A 21137-nucleotide genomic window follows, 5' to 3' on the forward strand; every position below is an offset into this window, starting at 1 on the left:
TACTGTGAAATCAGTATACCTTTTGGACTATATCATTTTAAGAGGAACGTGACTTTGGTGGCTGAGGTTTGGGATTCTCTCCCTGCTTTACCACTGACTGGCCTCTGACTTGGGGAACCACTCCCCATTTTGTCCCATCTAGCTATAAAGGGAGAACAGTCTGAAAACACTTGAGAGAAAAACACAGCTGTCAGGAAGAGCAGCTTTTATGAATGAAGATCTGGCTAAAATAAACAGCAGCCATTTCTATGTTTTAGTATTATAAAACCACTAGCAAACTTCTTCAAAAAGATAAATTCATACACTTGCACCACTCAGCCACTGAAATGTTTCACATAATGACCTTAAGAACACATTGCTATTTTGTGTTTAAATTCAAAATGCTTATTTGTTCATTTTACACTAAGATGTAGAACATAGACCCAGACACCTATGTTGGAATAACCACTGAAGAACACTTTTATCTTCTTTCTTGCTTAATTTATTTTAATAAACACTAAACGCCTTTTGTGCTTGGTTCAGAGGATGCAACTGCAAAAAAAGAGCCATCTCCCTTCCCTAATGGCTGTTACTTACATTCTGTTTGAGGAGAATGGCACAAAACAAGTAATAGTGCAATTCTTGTTTTAATTGCAGTTGTCGTAAATTATAATAGAGGAGCACAGGTGCTAAATGAGTGCTTAATGGGAGGATGACTTAATCTGTTCTGGAAGGGGGTGGGGCAGTGTCCAGGGAATGCTCTCTTAAAAGGTGACATTTGAGTTGAGCTCTGGAATGCAGGGAGAACTCCAGAATTTCTGAATAGAAGAGGCTTTGGGTTGGCAATCTGGTAGGAAGTAAGCTCTGGTAGACTTGTTTTGGAGCTGTGTTTCATAATTTGCCCACTCTTTTTAGATTGTATTCTGTGTTTCCTTGAGATGGCTTCTTGGAGGTTGTATCTTGATGCACCCTACAGAAGGGTGAGTAGAAATGAATTATGTGGAGGTGTGAAGAGGGAAAGAGAACACGATAGTTGGAGGGTTAAACAAGTTGGAGGGTTAAACAAGGTGTGAAGAGGGAAAGAGAACACGATAGTTGGAGAATAGTGAGGGATGGGTGAGACTGGGGAAAGCAGTAGAGGCTGGGTCGCACAGGGCAGGATTAAGGACCATGCAAGCCACTTTAAAGATTGTATTCTCTGTAGGGATAAAGATTCCCAGAAAACGAGACTTTATTCACAGTTATCAAGCAGGGTAGAACCTTATCAGATTCTCACTTTAGAAGAAGTCACTCTGGCCACTACATGAGCATGAATTGGAGTAAAGGTGGTGCCAGAGGCCAGTTACGAAGCTGTTTCACAAGTTTTACAGAGATGTGAACGGTAGCTTAGACTAGGATGGTCATCATGGTGATTGAGAGGAATAGACAAAAGTAGAAGATACTTAACAGACAAATACTGTAGAGTATAACTGAATATGCCAGGTGGATCTGGAAAGAGTCACAGGAGACGTGACACTACTTTAATCTGGAAGGCTGAGAACAACTTCCTTGTAATACTGTGGTTCATCATTTAGGTTAAATTGTTAAAATATGTAAATTATAAATGATTATTACCTTTTATCAATATTCCTTTCAGATTCTCTAAGAAATGTCATATAACCTGTGTTCTTATTTCTCTAATAGTGTTACGAAGTTGGTTAGAATAGAATAAATATGCATTTCCTGAAAACCATTTGACAATGGCCTTTTCAATTCAGATTAATCCCCTCCCCACCAGCATCCACCCAAATCCAAGTATATTAGTGAGAATTTGGGACCTTTAAAATTTTTTTCTACTCCCTATTAAATCCTCTGTCCAAGTTAAATCTCTATAGCAATAGGGATGTGTCCTTGCACACTGTTAATTCATGCTTACTTTTGCCTCATAAGATTTATGATTAAACTGATATAAGTATTTTGGAAATAATTTTAGAACCTAAGTTACCTTAACTATTCTGGGTTCTCTCTTATTTTAGAAGGTAATTGTGCTTAGTTCTGGAGGTTGCCTAGGCTGAAGGTTTTAGATGTAGAAGAATATTCATTTGTTAGCATTTGTAACATCTCTAGTCTTTGCGGTCACAGGAATTCACTGTACATACTTTTCAAATCAAGAGAAATTGTGTCTAATACTTTATACCATTTTATGATTATTTAACACATTACTTGGGGCTGCTAAAGGGCTTTTCTGCTACCCAGCCATCCTTTAGCAAGCACTTAGCTCTTCTTTCGTAATTAATATTTTCATTTCTCATATGCATAGAGTGCCTGCAGGAAATTTTATCTGGAAAAGAATCTGCATAGTGTTTTAGTGCAGTACAATTTATTTAGCAATTCATCTTTGATATTTATTTTTTATTAAACAAATTAAGCCAGGATTTTAGTTTTAAGCCCTTGCTTCAAAATGGGATTATATGAAATCATGTGTGTGAAACTTTTGAAAATGGTAAAGCACTATAGAATTTAAAGAATCTTTCATTCAATAAAAACAAATTTTAAATAAATTAAAATAAACAAAAACCTTCTAGTGGTTGTTCTGTGGAGGCACTACCAGGTCAAAGAGAGGTCAATAAGATGTATCTCATCTAGGCATTGCTCTGTGCGCCATATGCCCATGTTAAATCACAATGATAAGTAAGATGTGGACTTGTGCACCACTAATTCTCGTTTTGCCAGACTTTCATGTCATCCTATGGTCATTACAGTTGACCAATTACAGTTGATCGAATTGAATTATCTTTAATTAGTAGGTCTGTTTCATAGTACAGTGGGCTAGCTGGACATATTTATCTGTTTTAAGTGGTCTGTCCACAGACTTGGAAAGCCAAACGTCATTTTTGAAAAAGAAAAAATAACTGGGGGGGAGGGGGAGAGAGGAGGCTAGGATTATTTTATACGTGTTAAAGGGAAAGTACAATTTCAATAGTTTTGAAGCACGTTTAACGAAAGTTTGCTGTGGTCTTTAAGATCTTTGGAGGAAAGTCACATTAGTTAGGCAATATGTAATATTTATGTTTCTATATAGAAATGACATGCAAAGGTTATTAAAACAGCAATTCTCTTGTCTTTGTGATGGGAAGAAATAGCTGATTCCAAAGAACTCATTCATAACAGATTTAGGTCCCTATGAAGATTTATAATACCTTTGAGTAGTGCCCAGCCAGGAACTTTTCTGTCTTGCTGCAAGCTGCACACGCCATTACAAAATTATAACAAATTCACACTGACTCCTGCACAGATTGATTCTTATACTTGAGAGGCAAATGGATGAGAACAGGGCGTGTATTCCCTGAAGATTCAATGGGCCTCTGAGCAATGAAATCTGCCTGAAAAACTGGAGAAGCATCTATGGTTAGATAAGATTGGAGAGAGCCAAACTTATTACTTCCTTACATTCTCATTTGGAGGGTGGTGGATTGCCATCTCACATCAAGTCCTACTGTACAGCCATGCATCATGGCGACACCAGATAAATATGAAGTTCTCTAGGGCTTTATTTGACCCAGAAGGTCATTCAGCCATTAGCCCTTGATTCAGCATAAAAAAATGAAGCGGGGCGAGGGAGGGAGGAAGAAGAAGAGAAAAAGAAAGGGAGAGAATTTTCTGCTCCTTTTCTCACTGCGTATCACATGATGATCTATTTGCCTCAATTTTATGTTTGTAAGTATTGATAGTGATTCCTTGTTCCTCTTTCAGAAAGAAATACCATTAATGCCATTGTTATACCTACCCAACAGTTCAAGTCTTCACGTTTTTGTGGCAAATTTCCTTAATATCTCAAAATCAACAGTAAAGCCAACCTTAGAAAAATAGTTTGTTTCTGGAGCACTGCTGAATCAAATATTATTTTCTAAAAATGTTAGTCAACTCCGTCATTCTTCTACTCTTTCCTTCTATTAGACATCCACCCAAATATCTATTCATCTGTCCAAAAATGTATTTATCATAAGCCTGCTATGATGTGCTGGGCAGGCAGTGGGCTAGGAGCTTGGGAAAAAATAGTCAATAACAGACCCAGGCCTGCCCTCTGAACTGACACATATGGGTCATTATTATTTAGCAAAGGTGTTTTGAATGCTTACCGTGCCAGGCAAGGTACTTATACCAACCCCTTGCACAGAATTTGGGAAACGTCTCTTTCATGCAGATACACGAAAAGAGAAATTCCTGCCCCTTCCTTTCAGGACTTTTATATATAACAATGATTTATCCAGCGAGTCCTAGTGTTGAATTGTAGGATATGTTGTAATCATGGCTTTTGAAACAAGAACCTTGTCGACTCAGATAGAAATGAGGTCTACACTGCCCCAGCACCTGGTTAGTCCACTGCGAAAGTGGGTCTGATAGCACCTGATGGTCTATAACTAGAATAACTATATCATGGGATTATATCACACTTGTTTGGTGCTGCATAGGTGGCGCTGTGCTCCCCAATCAAACCAAAATTATTTCCTTAGGGATATGTGATAGGGATAGGCATTTTGGCAAGAGATATGGAAAGTTTCAAACAGAATAAAAATTCTAAGTGCTGTAGCAATTAGCCTTTCCCTTTCCTGAAAATACTATGCATGGCTTCTGCAAACATACTAAAATTTAAAATTTAAAACAATCATATCCTCTTTGGAAGGCAATTGCTTTAAATTGGATAGATTTCACTCATTTTTTAGTGAAAGAATTTGGAAATTCTGTCTTTGGAAACCAAAATACTGGATGGCAGAATTAGATGTCTTTCACTTCAAAATGCAGCCTCTCTCTGTGGTGAATGTATTTGTTGTGGTAAAGTATTTGAAAGGAAATCCTCAGAATAATTTGGGGTAAGGAGAAACACTGTGTCAAAATAAGCCAACCCATCAGTTTGGAACTTTGGGAATTGCTTTACTTTTGAATCAGAAAGAATTAATAATTGTTCATAGCATAAATAATATACGTTTGGACTATAATATATAATCATGTTCTAAAACACACTTCCAAATTTGAAAGCACTCTGGTATAATGCTGTGATCTAAGTGATTTTTCTGAATGAATCCATGTTCTTTAGAGTTAATACTGATCCTCTTATTTCGTTACCTCATGATTTGGTCTGTGTCTTGGCAAACCTCTCTCTAAATAAGTGATTCCTGTAAATGTTGGAAATTGTTTCACAGGTTAACCTCCCCATCGTTTTACATTGCTTACGCTATATGGTTTCAGCCTAGATATATTCTTTCTGGAAAGAAGGGTCCTGCTAGTCTGATAAGAAGCTCTCTTTCCTGAGGTCTGTATTTTGCGTGGGGATCAGCTAGAGAGGGAAAAGCCAGAATGCCAAATTGCGAAGAGTATGCTTTACTGTGGGGCTCCATCCAAAAAGGGTTTGTAACAGTGTACAGTCCTGTAGCCCAGCTGTGTGGAGCATTGATTGCTTCTGCCTAGAGCAGGGATACTGTCAAGTTGCTCTGTGAGTTGAGTCATCTATTGACAAAGAGCTACCAGCCCGCAGATAATGCTGTGCGGAGCTGCTCCCACGATGCGCTGCTATAGCAGCTGTCAAAGATACTGAGGGAACCACGGGAGAAAAAAAAAAAAAAAAAGACTTTTACAACTGCCTGGAAGAAAGGGGTGTGAGGGAGGAGACATTCCTGTGCAGAGCTGACCAAAGGCAAGAGTAGGCATCAGTGCAGTATGAATGCATACCTCACCAAGCAACACAGCTGCAGCCGGGGGTCCGATGGGATGGATGCCGGCAGGAGCGCACCCACACTGCTCAGGGATGCCCACTGCGCTTGTGGCTGGCAGAGGAGTCCTCAGGGGCTCGGGTACAGTTCTCAGACTATGCCCTCCTCGGGACCTGGGGGCCCAGCTTCAAACAGGACCAAGCTGGTCACTTTGTGGGACAGTGTGCGGAAAAGCTCCCACAAGACGAGCACCAAGGGCAAAGGGACTTGTGGGGAGCATTGTGCCTGCCCACATGGCTGGTTCAGCCCAGCACAGGTGAGCCTTTTCCTTGTGACTTTCCCGTGAGTATTGGAAGAAACTGAGAGCACGCTGGGGAAGGCTAGCACGGTTTGGAAACTTTTCTGGGTGCTCCTTGCTGACTGGGTACGCCTGTTTGGTAAATGGTAGGCCAAGAAATCCTGTAATTTTCACAGGTGTTTGTGGGCTCACACCTCTGTGTGGCCTGTGAAAGTCAAGGGATGCTGTGCTCAGTTTCTTTCAGTGACTTTTCCCCAAATTCAACTTCTCTAGTGCTCAGATGATTTTACTATTCTGCATCATAGACTTTAGCAGCACTACTACTTCTAATCATTGTTAACTTTTTCTATTCTGCCTAGCCTAGGGTTTTGTCTTGTTTTAAGGAAGAAAGAGAAAATGAACTTTAATCAGATACTTTCCATCTCTTTAAAGATAAAAAAACATTCATTTCTTCAGCTATGGAAAGCAGCGATTTAAAGTATCCTATTCGAATTTTACTCTTATAATGCTGTATACCTTTTCAGTGATGGAGAAGAAAATGTGTTTGTACTAAATAATTCATTTTATAAACAAAAGGAATATAATTGGAAGCAAGCTAGACAATTACACTCAGAATAAAATAATGAAACATTTCATTTATTCATAGAAGCAATAAGGTTATTTATATTAAAAAGTATAACTCGTATTCCCCTGTAACATATTTCTGAAGCAGATGTGCAGAGTCCCTTAATTTGATTCCTAGCTTATTCTTGCCCCAAACTACTAGCATTGTACCAGAAACGAAATTGGCTCATTTTTTCCTGTCTCCATCCAGAAGAGGGAAAACAACTTCCTGTAAATGCTATAAAATATAAATAAAAGACACCTGTAATCATTGTCATAAATATAGAACTCTGTTCATAAAAATTCACTGAAAAGAGAAAAATCTGTGTTTGCAGAAAAAAATCCTCTCTTGATTTTAATATGATTTTAGCATAATTAAGAAGTGGGTATTGATCATGAGTAAAACGTTATGATCCGAGAGGTGTAGAGAACATTCCAATTTTAATATTAGTTTTTTTTTAAGTACTTGTAAGTATATATCACTAGATCTTAATGCTACATATGTGGCCTTATATGTGGCTTCTGATGCATTAATATCATGCATTTCAGCATCTTGATTTAAATCAAGAATATATTGTCATTTTAGAATCAAACTAGTTCACCTTGAAATGGAGCCTGATGTTTGGAAACTCAGTTATTTTTTAAAGTTAACATGAATTCCAAACTGAATAAACAGTCAACAATTATGAAGTCCCTGTTCTTTAACAAACACATGTGTTTAAATGTCTTTAGCCTATATCTCTTTATTGATTATGTTAAATTCTCAAGGCTTACATAGGCAGAGAAGGCAAACACATCTAGCTTATGGATTTTGCACAGAGTAGAATGTGCAAACATGCTTTATTTTTACAATTCTTTTTATCTAAGATGTAATAAACTTTTCATCATTGCTCAAACCAAAATCTCTAATACTATATTATAATAACTATGCTCAAAAAATCTTGGTACATTTTTCATCAACCAAGAGAAACTTTTCCCTTCCTTGGTTTTTAACAAAGTCAGCCTCCTACTTGCTTAAATTTATAGCCATTTAATGCTTTAAAGATTGAAATAGACTCTGCACTGATAATTAAAGATCCAGTGACATATGAGAAGGCAATAAAATGAGGCAGCCACCATCTCCCATTATTCTTTTGTATACACATTTCTCTACATTTTTCTCTCTTATTCACATGTACTTTATTACTTGCTGAGAACAGTTACTCCCCAAATAATGGAGAACCGATACCATATCCTTTAGGATCTTCAGTGTTGTGACACTCTTCTATCAACTGACTCTTCTATCCTTTTACCATCTTAGTCCTAAAAATGTGCTGTACTAGATTGATCAATCTCTCTTCATTCCACTCCCGTGCCCTTTCAAATATATTATGTCGAATATTTTTTAATATGTCTGTATATGCGCATGTGCATATATATATATATTTAAATATCTCTGTATAGAGATATATATTTAAATATCTCTATATTAATATAGACATATATTTAAATATCTCTATAATATCTACTTCATTGTATTAACACATTTTCATGTGTATATAATTATACATATATATATACATGCATATACATATACACATATAAAAATTAAAGTTCTATATTATCCTCTTCTCTCCTAGAAATTACTAGCTGTTCTTATAATGTTTTTTCTCTATATAAAGTATATTGCCTTTACTTCTGATAGGTACTCGAAAATGCTGCTCTATGTATATATATATCTGTATTCATTTACATATACATCTATAAAATATGTCTAATATTTGAAATATACAGATGTGTATGTATTATATGCCCATGTAAACTATCACAGAAACAAGAGTGTGTGTGTATCAATATGTGTCCATTAACACTAAGTCTGTTTTGAGAATTTTTGGATACCATTTTTATCCCTTAAATTAACTAAAGATATCCTGTGAATATTGTAAAATTAAAGATAGAGGCTAATGGTAGTAAACATTAGACTCCTTGATAAAGCAGAAAGAAGGAAAGTGCATGTTTTAGAGTTGCCTAGGGACCCATATGTGGTACAGAACGTGCCTGAGGGCTATTAAGTGTCTGGGAGCTGGGATCTTGCCCTTGGAGATAGTTGCTGTGTTACGTGGAAATCAGCAGTGTGATTTCCGGCTGCTATAATACAGGGCCATGGTAATGACTTGAGTTCCTCCCAAGGCTCTTTGCCAAACTCCTGTTATTTGGGGGTGCTGTGTACTAACAGGACTTCGTCATTGTGTTATTCCTCAGCAGGAATAAAAAACAGCTCCTGTCCCTTCTCAAATAAGTTTTCATTCCATTTGGATCTGTAGAATTAATATAACCATAATAATAGGTAAGAAAATGGAAAATTATAGTGTCCAGAAGTGAGTTCTAGAATGCACATCCAAGATAATAGTATCGGCCTTAGGGGAAAAAAAAAAAAAAAAACATGTCCATCGCTGCTTATGCGGCATTTCTGCCCAGTGCAGACTGGTCTGGGGAGGCAGCACAGACAGTGAAGACTCAGAGACCAGGGTTCTATGCATTTGTTCTTTATTCATTCATTCATTCATTCTTCATTTCTTTATTCAACTATCATTTCCTGAGTACCTACTATGTGCCACTCTGTCAGGCCCTGTGGATATAATAGGAAACAAAGTAGATACCACCTCTACCATTATGGAGCTTACGACTTACAATAGTATACAATACTTAGCAAATATATCACTATGTACACAGAATAATAGCGTCATAAATCAAAATTTGGAAGTGGAACAAAGTTCCACGGAGTGCTGCAAATTCCATAGTAAATGTGTGTTCAGGATACAAAGGGACTACAAAGGAGAAAGACAAAAATATCCTTTTTTTTTTTTTTAAGAAAAGATACTGTATCTCTTTATGCCTACATTTCCTGTGTTGTAAAATTAGGATAAAAATAGTACTTAACTCATAGGATTATGGTGAGGAGTGATTAACATAATACATATAAAGCAGTTAGCACAGTGCTTACATATAGTAGAGACTCAATAAATATTTGTGGAATGAATGAATCATAAATCCACAATAAAAGTTGGCTTCTATTAACCTATTCCTTAATTCACTATAACTGTTTTTTCTGGGAAGAGAAGAGAGGTGAATTAGTGAAGACTTCGTAGAGGTAGTGATACTTGGATGGAACTGAATTGAATCTTGAAAAAATGTGTGTTTATCAAGTCGGCAGAGAGAGATAGGATTTGGGGGCAAAAATAACAAAAACAGAAACAGTTGTAACGCCCTGGTGTCTGTGTAGAACTGCTCTTAGTTCCGTCTGCCCACGGAGAGATGGGCAGGGGATGGGTCACAGAAAGCCTGGTGGGCCTTGGTGAGGACTCTGCTGAGTCAGCAGCATTGAGCCACCGTAGGATTCAAGAGTTCTGCCACACTCTGTGTTAGGCTTCATGGTTAAGGAACCCTTCTAGGCCTCAGTTTCTCTGTTTCTAAGGAAACTGATTTTCCTAAATGAACCTCTGTATCCCTTCCAAAACTAATATTCTGTGGCTCTGTCACCTGACATCCATTAATGAATGAGACACACTTTGGAAAGGATTTATGCTTTAGAGCCAGATAATCCAAAGTTTGAACTTACTAGCTCTGTGTGATCTCACTTGCTTAACCTCTTTAAGACTCATCTGCCCATCTGTAAAACTTAGAATGTTATAATCATGTTGCAGAAAAGTGTAATAAGAATTGACAGTACTCTATCTAAAGAGCCAAGCGTGGCGCTTAGAACACAGGAATTGTCCAATTTAAAAAATGGTATTTATGATGACTAGTGATATCCAAATTATGTTTTTTAACCTGAAGAACGTATCATCCATCGAATTAATTATCAGTATTGTGGTCCTTTATTAGAGTTTCTAGTCTGTCCACTGAATTTTTTGATGCCTCGCTTATAGTGATGAAGGTTAGGCCAGGCAACTGTTCAGAAACACTTGACACAGTACCACGTTATGATGGGGTGTCATTTTGTCCTTCAGCGTTCTCAGAGGTTTACAATGGTGTACACTAAAAAAAAAATCATGTAAAATAGACTTGTTTTGATAAACTAGCATTTTCATAAGCTTGCATTCAGAGGTGGGTGATGTTAGATTTTCTCAGTACATACTGCTAGAAAATCTACATTTGAAGTATTTAGCCAAACTGTGTAAATCTTCCCTAACAGTCCCTCTACAGCTCCTCCAGAAATAGCAGTTTACAGGAACTTGAGTGCAGAGGATTTTTTAGTCCAAGAAGTAGGGTTGCCCTAGGCTGAAATCTCAGGCTCAGCTTTTGTCTGGTTAGAAAGATCTGACAGTTTGTTTTAACTCTGTGGCTGCTTCTACTGATTCCTTCCATAGAGGGTCCCTTACTAAGGAAGAATAAGACTTTTTAGTCTCTGGGAAAACACCAGCAGCCTCCAGGCAAGGGAAAAAACATAAGAGAATAAGAGGTATCACAGAAGGAATAAAAGCACTGAGCATGCCTTGGGCAGATCTGAAGCCAGTCAGTCAGCAGCACTCCTGGCACCCCTGCTACTGGATGCTGACATCAGCAGAGCCTTCTTTCTAGGACAGGGCAGGAGAGACAAAGTGCAGAGGGTGGAAAAGAAAAGACCAAACATGACGGTATTTATCGAATACTCTCAACACCCACAATGTGTAAAGCCCTGTGCTAGGGTCTTTACATTAATCGTCACTTGGAATTCTTCCAACAACAGTAAAAGAGTGATTATATGATTCCCATTTTTCAGATATGGCAACTGAGGCTAAGAGTAACTTGCTCACGAGGGCACAACTGATAAAGGCAGAACTAGTTTCAAATAAAGTTCTATCGGACTCAACCTTTCCACCTCATCTTACAGAAAGGCCTGTTTGAGGTACACTGGAAGGGAGAATACCCTCAGAGACCTCTTTAATTCTTTAATTTAACAGGAAATTTCCTTAAGGAATTGGAGTGTTTTACATGGGTGGGAGGACTGACACCTCCTAGCAGAATCCCAGATTTCCCCATTCTACTTTGTTTTCTGGTCTCAGGAACCCTGAGTTGGTTGAGCCCTTAAAGAACCCTTTACTCTGTGATCGAGGTTAAGAACTACGCTGCTCTGAAGCAGTGGAGTAGATTCCCACAGCACTGATACCAGAATAAGGTACCTGCTCTTAGAAAGACCCCATCATCTGTAGTTATTTGCCAATTGGATTTAATCTTGGCAATATTTATGGTAAGGAATCAGGAACCATGTATTTTAAACTTAATATAAGTACAAAATAAAAGTGCATGTAGAGTTTGTCTTTCATAAGTCCGACAACATCATCTCACATTGCTGAATGAATGTGAATCTCATATGCATTGTCTAACTACCTATGCATCTGTTATGCCAAGAATCAAATACCTCCCTTTAATACCACCATCTCCATTGGCCATCTTCTTAGTTTTGGGGTTTTCTTTTTGATATTGTTTGATCTGTTACAAATGTAGCATCACCTGATTTTATTCTCCATTCTCTACTTTCATTCCTTTAATTTCCCAAAGGCATAGATAGATAGATAGATAGATAGATAGGTATTTTATAATTATGTCAGAGCTGGATGGGAATTTAGAGGTCATCTAGTGTATTTTCCAAAGGAGAACGTGAAGCCCAGAAAAGTTAAAAAGACTTGCTCAAGGTCATTCAGTTTGTGGCAGAACTGGCCAGTGTCGTTGAACTCAGAATTCTTTCTACTGTTTCAGGCAGCTTTCCCTCTCTTACCTTTATGTGCTCCGCTTCACGAAGCGTAATTACTGACAAGAAAATTATTAAGCATGCAATTTGTTGATAATGCAGTGTTGGGCATTATACAAAGAATTACATAAACCTAATTTCTACATTCTTATAATTCAGACCAGCAGTCCCCAAGAAGATAAGGAGAGAGACGAGCCATTAGAAATCATTTTACAAACGCATGGAGGGACTTATGTATTGATAATGCCTGGGAGGTGATACTGGCATTAGGAGAAGGGGGCCAGGGATGCTAAATGCACTATAATGTGCAGAGCAGTCCTGAAGAATAAAGAATGACTCCATTAATGCACAATTTTTAACATTTCACTTCATATTCATGAAGTTTTTTTTTATTTTTAATTTTCTAAACCTAAAATCAAATTCAGTTTTATAAACAAAGTATTCTCTGCAAGGATTTAATAATCATTTAATATTCTAGAAATGTAACTCCTGTGTAAATCAAGGGATCATTGTACTTTGCTCTGTTAGGAATTTTATCAGGAGTTGGTGTCCAGTTTGGAAAATCCCTATCTTGAGCAATATTGCTGATCCTGGTATTTATGTCATCGATACACCTCTCCTGTATCAGTTTACATTTGTAAATGTCACCTGCAAATACGTAATTGAAGAGACTTGAGGTCCTTTTAATAGACATAGAACCAAACATTTTAAATTGGTAACAGCACTTGAAATACAAATAGTTCACCAAATTTCAATAAGATTGTTTTAAAAAATATTTTCTTTGATTGCCATACCTTATATTTATTTTTAAAATGTTATCACACTATAAGAAATCTATTTTGTGAAAATTATGTGAAATTATTTATTTTAGAGTTTTCTGTTGTTTTCAGTATTACTCTGATATTTCTCCAAAGGTCATCTATACTCAGTTTCCCTGTAGGCTCTTAGGTGGCTGGGGTTCTCTAGTCCTCATTTTTTATCAAAGGACAGAGTCCCAAGATCTATTGAAGCACTAGAAGTCAAATCAAGTGTCTATCTTTACATGAGGGGTAATTCCAAATAGGGATAGAGAGGTGATGATGATGATAGATAGATAGATAGATAGATAGATAGATAGATTATGATAAAGTTCCTCACCGGTCTGCACCATATAAAGCAGAGAATTATTTTGACACTAAGTTATAAGTAATTATTTTGGCACTAAGTTATAAGTTTATTTGCAAAAATATGACACTTTTACTTTCTCCACTTTATCAGCAATCTTGTTAGATTATATTTCAACTAAAGTATTTCCTTTGCTCTCTTATTGTATACAAATGAACCATTATTACTTCTTCCAACACTAATATTCATATGTGTCTACTCTTCATATGTCTACTCTTTCACTTCTCCTGTGTTTCTTGCAGATGTGATATCTGGTCTCTTTATTCCATTTAAATCTAAATTTATTCATTATAAGTACACGTAAACATGTGACTATTACATTTTCTAGTATAGTTGGGCTCACAGATTGCCGTATTGAAAACATACTATCTTAACATAAAGTACTTTCTTTTTATTTCTTCTTTTACTTCAGTTAAGGCATTATTTAAAAATGTGTAGGCAGTTGTATTATCCATGAATTTCATTTCAGATGGAGAAAAGAGAGTATTACAAAACATGTATTATAAAATGGAAAGGCTGGGTAGAATTGAGAACACTGGTTAGATATTTGAAATTGTTATATGTATTGTTATGTGTGTGTATTTAGCTTGCCTTCTAACTAGACCAGGAGTCAGCAAAGTATAGCCTACAGGTCAAATCCAACTTGCTACCTGTTTTGGTATAGCTCAGAGCCAAGAATTTTTAAAAATATTTTTGATCGTTGAAGAAAATAAGAATAATAATATTTAATATAATTTTGTGAAAAATTACATGAAATCCCAATTATACTATTTATAAAGAAAGCTTTATTGGAGCACAGCCATGCTCATTTGTTTACACATTATCTATGGCTATTTTGGTACTGCAATTGCAAAGTTGAGCAGTTGTAATACAGACTGTAGGGCCAGAGAGTCCTAAAATATTTTCTATCTGGCTCTTTATAGAAAAAGTTTGCCAACCTCTGCACTAGACTCTCAGCTTTCTAGTTCCTTCTGATGGAATGTCCCATTCTGCATAACAAAGCCTATATGTTACTTAAAAGTCTGGTTTAAGCATCCTCCTCTCTAATCCTTTCCAGTCCGTTTTAGCTCCTAAAACCTCTACTTAATGTGGTATCCTGCACAATTAGCACATTACCTGGCATTGTGGTTAGTTGTTTCCTTCTCGGTCTCCTGATTAGAGAGTGAAAGATTCCTCATATGCCTAACTCATAGTCACCAGCTGTCCATTCATCTCTTCGTGACAATTTTGTAGTATCACTATTCTCTTTTTGGACCCTGACTTCTCAGCTGCATTGGTGGCTGTGGAGAAGAAAGACTATGTCTTGTCTACCTTTATGTCTAGCTGTGCACCATGCACAATTCACCTATCACATTGTATCACAGTTATGAATAAGTATCTATCTGCTTCTCTAAGCCGAATTCAATTAGAGCACAATCTGTTTATTTACCCTTGTTCTCCCAGTAACCCAGCATGTAGCAATCAGTCAACTAGGTGTTGTTGATTTCTGAATGAATATTAACACGGGATCTTGTACGTAAAGGTACTTAAGTTTCAAATTTGATTTATTATTATTATTACTCATTATACAAGTGCCATAAGATCAAGAGTAACATCTTCTGTCCTTAAAGTAGCTCTATTTAATAACAAGGAGATTGTAATAAAAAGTTGTTAGCACAGATTTATTGCTTTGCATATTTGTCTTGTTTTTAGTTTGACTCAGATTCTTCTTTTTGGTGGTGCTGTTAAAATATAGGAATCACTGTTCAGAAATTATATTCTGCATTCAAGTGGGTCATGCTGTTCAGTGATGGAAGGTACTGAACTGCACTTTGAGCGGACAATCAGAAAAAGAAAATCTGATTCTACACAGTTTCTTTGCCTAATTTAGGAGTCACTTGCTCTCTAGAAGGTTGAAATAATGTCGTGAACTATTACTTTATAATTAGTTTCTGTACAGTCTATTGTAGATTACATGACCTTTTTTCTCCATCATTTTCGTCATTAAATATAAGTGCTCAGAGTATAGTAGTTGGCAGCACCACATTAAAAATCCATAACTGAACACATTTGCACTTTATTCTGATAGGCTGTGCTATTTAGTTAGTGGTCAACATTGTTATAGTTCTTCGATAAGTAGTTTAAAAATGTACTAAGTTTAAAATTATATAAAAATTCCTAGATTTATATTACATTTTAGAGTGATTAGCAAATATATCTGCCTTTGCCAGACTGGGAAGGCAATCTTAGAAAATGCTTTTTGATTCTGTTTGTATACTGATCATTCATTTCTCTGATCTATGTTCTTTGTTCTCCATCACACATATTATTGCAATTCATTACAATGTTTTAGTTATTTTTTAAGACTTTATGTTTTTAGAGCACTTTCACAGCAAAATTAAGAGGAAGATACTTGCAGTGTATATATTTTTCTCTGTTTTCAACTTGAAGTTTTTTAAAATAAAAATAAAGTCTAAGTGGATAATCATAAATTCTCTTAGTTTAAAAGTGAGCATTTATATTACTCTTTTAAAATAATCTTATTATTTGGTTTTGATGTAGAAATAATACAAGTTTATGGTAAAAAATATTATTATAAGCTAAAGATAGGTTTGAAAAATATTAAAATAGCTATAATTCCACCTAGAAGTAACCACAGTTAGTATTTTGATACCTTTTTAGTTTCTTCAATTGACTCTGCATGTGTATCTTCAGAAAAAAAATGTAATATAGTAACATGAGCTCACAGATGTACCTAAATATAAAGTATTGGTTATATGTGTCTGCTAGTGGGGAGTTAAGAATATAAAACTGTATTGCTTCTTTTACATTAACATTAATTATGAACATTTTTCTGTTAGTAAAATATTTTTCTTTTTGACATAATTTTAATGACTGCCAAATATTACTGTTTCTACAAAAACTCATCTTGTTGGACGTTTAGGTTATATTATTATTATTAATATAAACAGTACTTGAAGTAAGTTTTGGCGTACATTAACCTCTAACCAGTTTTCTCATTAAGATATATTTTCAGGAAAGGAATCAGTGAGTGAAGGGTGTAAATTTTTTTAGGCTTAGAACGTTGTTGTTCAGTCGATTTTTATTCAACAATTAATTATTGAACAGTTCCCAGATGCCAAAGCACTGTGTTAATCAATGGGGACATAATGGAAAACAAAAGAGATTGATTCCTGCCCCATAGAGCTTAGAGTTAATTGCCAAATTGCTTCTAAAAGGACTTTACAAATTTATAGTCCTCCCATTCCAGGAGTGTGTGAACATGTCTTTCCTCCTGTACTCTTGATGGTTCTTTCTTTATAAAAAGCATTTATAAATTTGGTAAGCTAAAAATTGCATGCTGTTGCTTTTTTAATTTGCTTTTATTAGTTCATGAAGATGAATACTTTTCGTGTGATTGCAGCCAACTTTGGACACTATTATGGCATCTTCTATAACACGTAGCATAATGATAATACCCAGTTGGTAATTTAATACATGCTTAATTTGTTGACTGGATGGATGATAGGATGGATGGAAGGAAGGAAGGAAAGAAGGAAGGAAGGATATATATACAAATAGGCAAGTAGTTTCTGTTTAAAAGTTCTGATAAGGGACTTCCCTGGTGGCGCAGTGGTTAAGAATCCACCTGCCAATGCAGGGGACACAGGTTCAATCCCTGGTCCGGGAAGATCCCACGTACTGCAGAGCAGCTAAGCCCGTGTGCCACAACTACTGACCCTGTGCTCTAGAGCCCGCAAGCCACAACTACTGAGCCCGTGTGCCACAACTACTGAAGTCTGCATGCCGAGAGCCCATGCTCCGCAACAAGACAAGCCACCGTCATGAGAAGCCCCTGCACCACAACGAAGAGTACCCTCACTCACGGCAGCTAGAGAAAGCCTATGCACAGCAACGAAGACCCAATGCGGCCAAAAGTAAAATTAAATTAATAAAAGTCCTGGTAAGAGAAATTTCCACCTACCCTAAATATAGCAGGGTTGTTCTTAATCATCTTCATGAGTGATTTACGCCCCTTTTTCTCCTGTCACTGTAACTCTTCCTTGTGTCTGTTCTCTAGAAGGAAAAGAGCTGAATGCTCTCGTTTTCACGTTGCTGTAGGTGAGCAAGATTGAATTGAATGACAGATGAAAAGGTAATTAGTACAACAGATAGAAGTGGGCAGACCATCTGACTGTGTAAACAGAGAATTTGCTGAGGAGTGTAGTATGGTCATTAAATTGACAGGAAGAGATGTTGAAGAGGAAGAGTGATCTAACTGATCAGATGGGGAAGGGAAATATTCTGGAAATTTCCTGTCTATTTTATAGTATGTTTATATACGGTTAAGAATTTTATGAAATCTGTATGTAGACATATTCAAGGTTGGGTTGGATCCACATGTCTTAAAATGCAGGCAGTCTGCCCCTGCAAGTCAACCATAATATCTTAGAATGATTGTATGAAATTGTATCCTTTGAAACCACACCATTATTATATTGCTTATACCAATATTTAGAATTAAACTTCCATATGCAACAACTCTATGGACTCCCTTATCAAAACTAAGCACCTTCTGGCCATTCTAAAAAAAAAAAAAAATGTGAAGCCAACATATCAGTAATGTGAGGGCAGCTGTTTTCTAGTATAAGAGAGCACATCATTTTCAAAGGACTGAATGGAAAGGTGACAGGAAAACTGGTTGAGGACTGTAGGTAGATTAAGGACAGAAACTCTTGAGTTTATGAAAGAGCCTAGCATAACTGGAAGTTCCTTGTAGGCTTATAGTTATTATTTTTCCAATAAAATGAGTCAAAAACAGGTAACAGTTGACATGATGATCCTGATCCCTTTTTGTGCAGAAGCTTCAGCCGAGTTTTCATTACTCTTCTTCTTTCCTACCCCGCACTGCTCTCAAACCTGTTTTACAATTCACTCAGTTTACCATGTTAGAATATCAGGAAGTCTTCGTTAGCTTCATCATCTTCTACACCCAGGGCGATCACTAATTAATTGATGACTAGTTGATATAGAATTCTATCTTAGAGTGTCTCAGATATTTTCCCGTTTTACATTCACACTCTCAGGGCTTGAGTATAGATGTGCGTTATCGTTCACATAAGATATTTGCAAGCATCAGTGGCCTCCCAGATTCCTTCCATCCATTCTAAGTGTTTTTGTCGCCAAATTTATCTCTACACTCAGTTCCGTTCGTAACATTCATTAATTTAAATAATTGAACAACTCCAGATCACTTAAAGGTAGTGCTTCACTTTAAATGTACTCTAACTTCTGGAGAAGGCTAGTATGTCTGGAAATGTTAATGGGTCGTTTATATTGGATAACGTGTTAAGCAGTTGTTTATTTTTTATTATAGGATTTTTCAAAGCCTTTGGGGTTTTATATCTCCTAAAGGCAAGTAGAGTGTGCAGAGCATTTCTTAAGTGTGTGTGATGATGAAATCTCTTTTTCATGGATACATGTTTACCAGTATCTCCCGAAACATAGTTAGCCAAACACTAGTTTACAAAATAAAACTTGTTTCCCTAGCAAAGCATTAGAAGTTGTCTTCAATTTGGCCCCAACCTGCATTACCAACCCTATCTCCAGCCACTCCTATTGTATTCTGGTCACACCCCACCATTCACTGTTCCCTGATTCCCTGAAGCCACCATGCAGTCTCCTGCCAAATCTTTTCTATGTATCACTCTGTCTATAATGACTCTCCCTGTTTCTGTGTTTGGTAAAATTTCATTCATCATTCAAGGATCATCTCAAATGTTATCTTCTTTAAGCTTTTCTTTCTCTGTGGTCCTGCTTTTCACTTAACAGTGTGCTTGCTTACATTTCTGCTTCATTTACCATATTGGAAGCTTTGGGAGAACACAAACCATGCCTTATTTATTTCTGCATCTTTACTGCTAGGATAGGGCCTGACATATTTTTTGAATGATTGAAGGAATGGTATCTTTAAAAATTGGTAAAGAAGAAATAGAGTGGTGTTAGACAAGGCATTCTAGAGGGGTACTTCTTTAGGTAATACTGTGATCAGGTCCCTCTATCCTATTTTTGTCTCTCTTAAATCCCAGATAGCCATTCTGATAAGTATCCAGAGGGAATTGGGACTAAGAAGCTGACTCAGATTGGCTAAAATATACATGACATCACATTATGACAAAATCATTTATTTCAGTGAAAAATGTAATTGTCAGATGAATTGAAACACCCATGTTCATAAAATTCATCTGTTTATTCATTCACAAAGATATATTGATCATCTGTTGATGTTCAGACCTATTCTAGAAAGTTGAAAATATAGCAATAAATACAGTTGGCAAGATTTGGAGCTTATATTGAGAAATACATAAAATTAACACACAAATAAGACTACTTCAGATGGTGACATACTATAAAAAAATAAACTAGAGCAATGCGATATGGCGGATAGGTTGGTGGAAGTGGGACTTCTTTGGATAAGACAGTAAAATAAGAGAAGGCCTTAGTAAGGAGGAGACACTTGAATTGATATTTAAAAGATGAAGGTGGAAAGGGGACAATCTTATGACAATCTTCAGGTGATGTCACAAATAAAATACAACATGTTCAAGGACCCTAGGGTAGGAACAACTTTGATATGTTCCTGCAACAGAAGAAGCCTAGTGTGGAAAAAGAGAATATGGAGAAGAAGGACAGGAATGGAGGTTGGAGAGTGAGGTAAGGCCAGGTCATGTAGACTTTGGAGACTGTGGAAGTGAATCTGAATTTTATTCAAAGTTCAGCAAGAAGCCATTGGGTTATTTTAAATAAGGACATGACATGATCTAATGTACATAGTGAGATGAGCTATGGAAGGAAGGGAAACTAGTTAGAATGTTATACAGCAGTACTTTCAAGGGAGAGATTATGATGACTTGACTGAGTAGCAGTGGTTGTGAAGATCCACTGTGTGAATTGAGGATATATTTTGGATATAGAGCAAGAAGATGGATTAACTAGCGTGGGTTTATTTGAGCCAGAGTATAACAAAATGAGACAGATTAGAAGTCAAGGGTAACTTCCAGGTATTGGACTTCTTTGTTTGGGGGTCAAACCATCTTCAAAATTTGTTAATTATTTTAACTCAGATGTCCAGATTCCTTCCCACCAGTAAGGTCCTAGATTGATGGACAAAAGCTTAACCATCTGACTTCCCTTTTACTTTGCTTCCCTTCTTGACCCCAAACCTCCTCCCAAACTTCTGGTTGATACAGTTTTTTCTTTAGAGAGGATAATGTAGTCATTAGTTCTGCTGGCCTGGGTGTTCTTTCATTCCTTTAAGGTGGCCTTGTGTGGCTGAGTTTTGATCTTATTAGGGAGATCATAATTTACCTCGTGTTTAAGTTGGAAATTGGAAGGGTATCTTAATAAAGTCCCCAGATATTTACCACAAGGCAATAGATCATGGCTCACCAAATATCTGATGTTGACCCTCCTCTTCCTCTTCAGCTCTGGCCTTGACCCCTCTGTCTAATACTTTCATGAGAAAGATATTTGAAATTTAATACAATTTAATATGTTAGATGATGAATGTCATTTACCTAGGAAAGTCACCAGGTAAAGAGAGTCTGGATGGGATGTCGAGGAGGACATAAAGTAATCATTTGACCCTAAAGAAAACTATTTTAATTTCTTAGAGTATATGGTTGAAGCCTGTGGTCTCCTTGCCCCCTTTTATTCC

General features: G+C 36.6%; 1 protein-coding gene across 11 annotated transcripts in view; it reads left to right on the forward strand.

Annotated features, from left to right (window-relative positions):
• The window catches only part of DLG2 (discs large MAGUK scaffold protein 2), a 929335-nt gene that overhangs the window by 116228 nt on the left and 791970 nt on the right, over positions 1–21137 (forward strand). For 4 of the 11 annotated variants that reach the window (XM_060018166.1, XM_060018169.1, XM_060018170.1 and 1 more), the window contains exon 1: positions 5528–5982. The exons of 2 other annotated variants lie outside the window; for them this stretch is intronic. In XM_060018166.1, coding sequence (XP_059874149.1) covers positions 5674–5982 — 309 coding nt within the window. In that variant the 5' untranslated portion in view covers positions 5528–5673. Of the gene's footprint in view, positions 1–5519; positions 5983–21137 lie in introns of those variants that run through there. 5 more of the 11 variants (XR_009520377.1, XM_060018177.1, XM_060018179.1 and 2 more) reach the window with 4 other exon arrangements.

The sequence above is a fragment of the Delphinus delphis genome, chromosome 8 (genome assembly GCF_949987515.2).
Source record: "Delphinus delphis chromosome 8, mDelDel1.2, whole genome shotgun sequence".
In the NCBI taxonomy this organism is placed as follows: Eukaryota; Metazoa; Chordata; class Mammalia; order Artiodactyla; family Delphinidae; genus Delphinus; species Delphinus delphis.